General features: G+C 36.4%; 1 protein-coding gene across 48 annotated transcripts in view; it reads right to left on the bottom strand.

The window, feature by feature from the left end:
* The window catches only part of Rims1 (regulating synaptic membrane exocytosis 1), a 486359-nt gene that overhangs the window by 191821 nt on the left and 285923 nt on the right, over positions 1-8615 (bottom strand). For 11 of the 48 annotated variants that reach the window (XM_029557794.1, XM_008856318.2, XM_029557788.1 and 8 more), the window contains exon 1: positions 7507-7862. The exons of 35 other annotated variants lie outside the window; for them this stretch is intronic. In XM_029557794.1, coding sequence (XP_029413654.1) covers positions 7507-7606 — 100 coding nt within the window. In that variant the 5' untranslated portion in view covers positions 7607-7862. Of the gene's footprint in view, positions 1-4859; positions 5042-7506; positions 7863-8615 lie in introns of those variants that run through there. 2 more of the 48 variants (XM_017795160.1, XM_017795159.1) reach the window with 2 other exon arrangements.

Raw genomic sequence — 8615 nt, 5'->3', positions numbered from 1 at the left:
CTCTCTCTCTCTCTCTCTCTCTCTCTCACACACACACACACAGACACACACACACACACACACACACACACACAGATGTTTGGTCCTATCACAGTCTTTATTTGATGTCATTATTATGGTATCACATTTCAGAATAAGCATGCAGATATTCAGTTATTTCACAAGCAAGAAAACTCTGCCCAGTGCAATTCAGCTTTGTTAAGCCAACTAAGGCAAGTGTGGAGAATGCACAAAGAGTGTATAGGAAAGTCAGAAATGGCAGTTTCAAAAAAGGCTCCAAAGGTTGATTTTTTTTTACCTCATTAGAAGCCATGCTTTTCCAGCAATGCTCTAGGGAGTATTTCAGGCTAAATGATATTTGGGGGTCTCAGTCTCTGCTTCATTTATCAATAACTCACATGGCCTCTTTGAGCAGCTCTAATTACAACAAAATCATGGCAAAAGAAAAGAGTGATCTCTAAAACTATATGTTTGCTCCTAAAAATAATTTAAAATTAATCTCTAAAGACAGGGAATCACAGGATACTGCCAAGGAAGTCTACTGTCAAAAGAAATCCAGTCTGGAAGGCCATTCTGAACAGAAGGAAGTCCTCACTAGTCCTTTGGGTACAGATGACATAATATTGTTTCATGTAAAGGCAGGCCCTCATTTGTTCAGAAATCGCTCTACTATTCTTGAACTGTCATTCATTCCTAATCTCTGGTTATAGCCTTATACCAATGCATGTAGTCACCATTTATTCATGGTTTAGAGACTTAAGTTTAGAATTTTTTAACTGTGATTTAAAATGGCATAGTAAATGAAAATATAAGATGTTAAAATATACCTTTAAGATGCTGGATATGGTGGTGCATGCCTTTAACCTTAGCACTTGGGAGGCAGAAGTAGGTGGATCTCTGTGAGTTCAAGGCCAGCCTGGTGAGTTCCAGAATAGCTGGGGCTACAGGAAGACCCTGTCTCAAAAAGACCAAATACATATATAAGGGCAATTTGAAGTTGGTCTTGGGCTTATTCTCTGAAAAGAGGGGAAAAATTGCTTACCTTCATGTTGAGAGCACGTTTTCCACTACTGAATATCAACCCCTTTTTTGTGTTACCTTTAAGGTGAAGATTATAGCCTGAGTTACTTGCGTCTTTTTTCTACTGTCAGTGAGTGCATTTAAAGAAGCCATGCATTCTTAAATTTGTAGGTAAAACTGTGGGTATATCAGGACTTTTCCTCTGGGATTCTATTTTCTCTTGTATTTCTTCTTTCTAAAGGGCAAACAAATGCTTAGGGGTTCTGTATAAGGGACTGACACCTGGACACTGCTATACTGACTTGGCACTTTCTTCTTGTCTAAAAATTATCTATTACAGGTTCTGGGCAGTCTCCTTTGAGATATTTGCTTAAGACAGACACTTAGGAAATCAAGAAAGCATACTCAAAGAAAATGAGTGTTGTGAATACAAAAAAAACATGAAATTCACCCAAGAAAGCAATTTCAACTCTCCAGGCTCTTATAAACCCCATTATTTAAAAGTCAAGTAAGGCAAAAATGATACTGTGTAGAGATGAGCAATTCTGACAGTTTCAACAATATATACTACAAAAATATAGAAGTCACTTGCAAAGCCTTCTTATTTTCTAAATGAATTCTTAGCAGCCATAATTCTGAAATTAAACCCAAATTTGAAGTATATGTGAAAGCTATTCCAATTTGAATCTACTTAGAATTCAAGAACAAGCATCAAGTTATTGCAACTATTTTTAAATACATTTTAGTTAATTTCTGTGTGGGACTGCCTGTGCACACCACTGAACATGTGGGGTCAGAAGGCAACTTCTAAGGAGTTGATTCCTGCCTTTCACCACCAGGGTCCTGGGAATTGAATTCATTGTTGTCAGACTTGGCCGCAGGTGCCTTTACCCAGTGAGCCATCTTGCTGGCCCCATTTAAACTACTGATGAGTCTAAACTATGTGACAGATATTATATTATTGAAAATGTTTGTTATGATTCAGTTGCTACAATAAAATTCCTTTTCTGAATTCAGCATTGAAATATTTTCAAAGGTTGAGACTCGTCACAACAAAAATTTGTATCTCAAGTCTTTAAGAGAAATATAATTCTTCAAAATTCTTCTTTGAAATAATTTCTTAGATTATGCATTTAAAATTTTAGCTACATTTCCACAAGTAACTGATTAACTCCTTATGATTGTAACAATTCCCTTTAAAGTCAACTACTTGAAGCAGACTATCTACAAAATTCGGGTTCATTTACTAGCTTACAACAAAAGATAAACAACGTTAAGTATTTAAAAGTATTCTGAAATAACTACATCATATTATGAAATGATTACTAATTCTTTCATTGATTGCTCTTTCATAATTTGTCATGTTTACCATGTCTGTCTTAGAAAGCTGAGGGCAACATGCATTCCTTTCATTCACTAGAAGTGTCTATGCATTGGGTGAAGTACAGGGAGATTATATATTTGTTGTGCTTTGACCTTAATTTTATCTTTATTTTCCAATGACTTCCATGGTTTTTCTAACAGAACTCTGCTAGAAAGAGTCAGAGGTAATACTGGAGAAGGAAAACGTCTTGATCTTGAAGATCTTTCTAACTATGCATAGTAACAGTACATAAAATAGGAAATTGGAAGACACCAAAATGAATAACCTTCTTGTAGTGAAGCATTGCTATACTAGCAAAGTTACTGGATTCCAAAGTTTATGGGTAGAAACTACAAATTAAAGTTTCCTCAAAGATCAATAGAGAAAATAATCACCCCATTTCTCTCTGTTCTCTGTGAGGAAACATGAGCCATTCCTGCCTCAGTCTCAGTAAATGCAAGATGATCCAACAAGTATGACCGTGAACACAAGATGTGTGATTTTTATCAACAAGCAATCATTAGGCAGTCTGTAAGTATGTGGTTCAATTTACAAAAGAGCACATTAATTAGTCTAGACTTAAGTTAATTGGCAGTTGAGAGGCAGCAAACCAGTCTGATCCATACAATTGTGAGTAGAATTTGGCTATTGCTTTCACACCTGCCTGGGAAGTTTTGGATTCTGAGCTTGCCCTTGGGAGAAGCAAACCTCCTGAAAAAGTCATCTGCTGATAAAAGAAAGCAGGAGCTCTGCTCAGAAGAGGCCCACTGGGCCTGAGAGGGAGGAGAGTATCCAGACTGCTCAAGATCCTGGCCAGGTAACTCAGAGGACCCCTGTGCTTGTCTGAACTCAGGCCCTCAGAGGTCTACAAGACATGTGATACCTCTTGTCCTCCCAAGCCATGCAGTCTGATTGCAAGCACTGTCAGGATACCACAAATATACAACATTTATTTGGCAAAGTAGTTGTAATGGACTGAAGAGATTTACTAGCTTTATTTTTTAAAAGCCATAATCTCCCTTCCATAAAATCTTACATGCTAAAATGCTACAAAGGACAAAGATTGTGGTATAAGAAAATAACATCCCTTTAGTTGTTTAAATCAGTTATCTTTTCTATACAGAAATTATCATTGAATTTCTACGCCAAGCCCCACTGCATACAACAGTAAAGTCTTTTTCTCTACTGGCAGAGAAGGTTGGTTTTCATCCTTATGCTGTGGTCCCTTTATGCCACCCAAGGTCACACGCTCAAATCTAACCCCAAAGACCACACTGTCTCTCTTTTCTTTGTGTCTAGGTTCTCTGTTCCCCCTTATCTGAACATTTTTCCTGTTAGGCCACAGTCTAACAAAAACATAGGCATGTCTAGTGGTCTAAAATCAGGACTATGGATTAGGAGAAACCCAGCCTCAGAAGCCTTTGTCTAAACCCCGGAAACAACAGTCTATATAAAGGTTCTATCTATTTTAAAGAAGATTAAGCTGCAAGGCTTCTATAAAATTTAGTAAATAGAGAAAACAAAATCTAATCAGAAAAGAAAAAAAACATGCTTTCTGAATTAACTGTATGCTATACAACAAGTTGAGTTAAATATAATAAATACTAAAAGATATATGACTTAATGTACACTTCTAATAGATTCAAAATGCGAAAATAACTTCACATAATGCAACAAGATGATCATCTGCATTTTTAAATAATATATTTATATAGTTTCCATTTTCAAAGCAAAGTGCTCCTTTCTCTCTGATAGAATCTGAAAAATCCATCTTAATATCTTACCCTTTTGAATAATTAAACCATAAATCCCATTAGCTTTACATTCATGCTTAATGCTGATGTTATAGTCTGCTTTACCTGTTCTTGAATGCAATGTATGAAGTGGTAGATACTGCAGAAACACAGCAAGCCTAACAGCAGCATCGGAATGGTTAAGTGAATTCTACTGACAACAAATCACTAGATTCCAGCTAGCAACGGCAAGAAATCCACGACACAGTAAAACAATCCAGCAAAACACAAAATTGAAATAAAATTGTCTGTGGTCCTTACAGTCTAAATCAAACCCCTCCAAGACTGCAATGCCCAACATTATACAACGGTGATACTAAACAAGGCCATAAGTGCTGCTGTCATCAAAACAGATCTCTGCAGTGAAGAGATTCTCATTGATTACTGCATTAATCTATAGCGTTCTGTGATGTTCTTAAGTGAGTCTCACTTTAGCAGACAGCAAAGCGCTCTCATCCCAAAATTAACCATTTCCTAAAGCAATACATGGACCTTACTACCTTCCTGCAGCCATAGAAGAGATGTTGTGGTCCCTGAAAGCTAGGGAGAAAAGACTCAAGCAGATCTCCAGATCGCCTCCTGTTATTCTCAGTATAATTCAAAAATGGTTCACTGAAATATCTATGAACTACAATGACAAAGTTGAGGCGACCCCTCTAACTTGTGGACCCCAGAAAACTCACCTGAGGTGATTTGATCCCATTATCAATCTCTGGCAATGGTCCTGCCAAGCTCTGTAGAACAGATCATTCCTCTGCAGTTTTCCTAACTGAGGAATCTTACTAGGCAACAGCTGCACTAGATGTATAAACCAGAAGTACACCAGGGACTGTTGGGAACTCAGGGAAGAGTGCTCATTCAGGCTGTATGATCATCCTAATGATACTGATGGCTCATGTCCAGGTGTCAAAAGGACAACCCCAAATAGAGAAAACTGCTGCAATGGTTCACATTTGTGATATCATAAAAGATGGGTGTCTGGAGTCACACAATTCATAGTGCCACAGATATTTCATTAGGACAGAATAATTTTATCAGTAAGTCATATACATTTCCTCTATCTACTCCTTATCTTCCATTATTGAACAATTGAGATATTAGCCAAAGGAAAACAAAAATTGTAATTCCAAGTTACATTTAATTATGGCAGAATAATCAGTCACCAGAAACAGGAACATGCTCTGATAGACTTCTCTAAGTCATTTCTGACTATTCTGATAAGCAAAGGTAGACTGTCTACTTTGTTTCATACTCTGAACTGGTAAACGATAACACAGAGAGAATTAAGATCATCTTTCATTAGTTTAACACAAATGTGTTGTTTGCCTAAATCATATGCACTTGCCTAAAGCAATCCTCTAGGAGAACACATCAATACTGAACAATGTTATCATCTCATCATTATGAAAACAACTTAACTATTATATGTAAGTTGTTATAGTCCAAATACTTCTCTAATAATTTAATTCAACTTATTAATATTTATAGTTGTATGGAAAAATTATATTACATATTGCAAGTGAGACTCAGAAAAGTGAATTAACTTTCCCAGGGTCAAGTGATTTAAATGTGGTAGTTGGAAACTGAATTTTTATTTGTCTGACATGAAAGTTCATGCATAAGCTTTTCATTGTACCAAGAGAGTCACTAGAAGAGTTTTGTGCTTAACCTCAAACTTGGGCCTATTTCTTTTTTAAGTGTTAGCAGTTTGTTGGAAAGGAAAACTGTGTTATGAGGCAGGACTTAAATCTCACACTTCTACTTTTCCAAGTTTGTCACTGAAGACTTTCTGCAGTGGGTAGTAGAGCTGAGAGGCTGTGGTCACTAAACTTGGGGTTTCTTTTGTTATGGTTCTGTCCTTCAGAAGACACACAGACACATCAGACAGACCTGCTGGCCCACAATTATACCCAAGAAAGAATTCAGAGAGCCAAAATTTAGTCATTTCATGTAGTTGAAAATGGTATCATATAGTTTTATGTCCATGGATCTTATAGGCCAAGTCAACTACGCATTTTAAGCATCTAATACGGCTTTTATTGTGTTAAGCATCAAGAGTTTCCTTTTTCATACTTCTATGCTTCCATTTTCTATTTCTTTCTTTTTATTTTGCACATACATCACCTAGTATGATCTGCTATTCAATAACTTGGTCTCAGTGCTGTTAGTCTGGTACTGATCCCTCATTCCACCTCATATATTAATATTTTGTGCATGTAATACCTTGAGTTCTCTAAATTGCATTGACCAAAGGAAATTCATGAGTCTAGAAAAAAAATTACTTATAACTGAAAAACTTTAATGAAACAAGCAGGTCTCTGAAATGTTATTCACAGCCTTCAAATTTACAGAATAAGAACGAAGAATGGACATTAGAAAAAACCATTGTTGATCTTTTTCTAAAATATCCTTTCGAATCATGTCTCCATGCAGCATACCATGTGGAGATCTCATGTGGAGTGATATGTCATTCACTGAAGACTGCCAACAGACAAGCAGGAAAAAACTTCTGCCTTTATTGATTTAGAAATTTATGTTAACAATATTTACATATTTAAAACATTTCTTATTTGAAAAATCTGCCATTCTTGAGTGACATGCACCCCTCTGTTTTAGATAGTAGAGCCTTGCACTCAGCTATAAATTCATAGCTACCCAAAGATTGGTGCACTAATTTCCCTTGGAAGAGAAGACATAAACCTAACATCGTTTGCAATTTTTAGTGTGTTGCACATGTTATCATTTAACCTTGTGTCACTGGAGTCTCGGTCAAGGTTTGTACTCATGGAAAGTTTCAATTCTTTCACCAAAACCCAGCATCTATTATTTTGAAAAAGTGACAGAAACTCCCTATTGTTAGGTTGATTTCCATAAACGATGACTCTGATTTGTTGTATTCCTTGGGATTTGTATTAGTTTGAGATCATAAAGCGTAAAGACATTGACTACAAAACAAAACACATGCACGATTAAGCAATTTATTATCGTTCCCTTGTTTTCACAGAACATTGACTTCCTAATCTTTAAATCTATCCTTACTTCACTAGTACACAGGGGTATAAATCATAAAAATGATTATGTCTTACAACCTCAGGCTACACTGTAAACTCTATAATCTCATTTGAGGGAAACAAATGAAAGATATAGTTGAATCCTGGAAAAGTTGCTCCATTGAGACAATGAAAAAATTATTCTGTACCTGACACAGTGGATGGACATATTTAGATCAGAAGATGGACCCAATGTGAGTATTAAATGAAGATTTGGGTACAAGCAGAAAGAAAAGAGAGGCAGAATCAGCATTCCCCCAACTCATTATCTGTTGCTTACCAGTATGTGATCGTTGCATCTTGATTGTTCCCACTTCTGAATCAAGAGACCTCACTTCTTCCCACCCTTCTAAAGAGGCAGGTATCCCAGGTGCACACATAATACCCTTGCAAAGAAATCCAGTCGGACAACGTCCAGTCGTGCTGTTCCAACCAGTTGGTGTTGCCCAGGATCTTATTTGAAAAGAGTATGGAGAACTTTCTCCATCACTCCGCTTCTCTCATTGAACAAGAAGAGCAATAGAAAACAGAAACTGATGGAAAGCATCGGTGCAAGCATTAGAATGTCTCCCTGCATGACTGACTCAGGTCACTGCAGGCACCTTGCAGCTACCCAAAGGACTGCTTGGATAAAATACCATACACAAGCCTCCTTGGGCCCGGTGGTGTGAAGACTTGTAGCATTTACTGAGGAGAAGCATATTGGCATCTCTGCTGGGTTTTAACCAGATCCACAGGATTCAGGAAATAAGCTCTCTGCCAGATGACACTATGCTCCTAGCCATTCCTTATGTTTACTTATCACCCAAATTACTTCTAACTAGTGTCCTTTCTCCTGCTGTGAGCTTATTTGTAGAGCGGGCTAAATAAAGAATTTTATGACAATGAAATGGCCTTTAGCCTGTAGGATGATTTCTGGAAGCATAATTCTTCTGCCTTTGCTTAGTACTATTAAAATTAATTAAACGGGACCATTTCTTAGGGTTACAAATTAGATTTGTAAAGAAACACATTTTTTTCATTACTTTCTGAAGAAGTGTGTGAAGTTAAGTCTGTATTATACCTATTATGTATTGTGCAGATTGTCTTATCATTTATTAAATAACTATACAGTTTTTTCCTATTGTATTTTCCTATCAGCGACAGCTCAAAAACATATTTCTTGGGGAAATTTTGTTACTATATGTCACAGTGATACAGCATTTCCAGAAAAGAAACAATTAGACATTTTGATCAATGATATATATATACATGGTTTTATGAAAAAATACATTATCTCTACACTGTGATTGATTTCATTGAAACAAATATGTATGTATTAATTTAAGTATAGTTTCTCTTGGTAATTATTATATTTTGGATTTCAACACATACATTATAAAAGGTTAA

This window comes from Nannospalax galili, unplaced genomic scaffold, assembly GCF_000622305.1.
Source record: "Nannospalax galili isolate Female #2095 unplaced genomic scaffold, S.galili_v1.0 scaffold206, whole genome shotgun sequence".
Lineage (NCBI taxonomy): Eukaryota > Metazoa > Chordata > Mammalia > Rodentia > Spalacidae > Nannospalax > Nannospalax galili.
The sequence above is the reverse complement of the archived record's forward strand: the minus strand, read 5'-3'. Positions and strand labels throughout refer to the sequence as shown.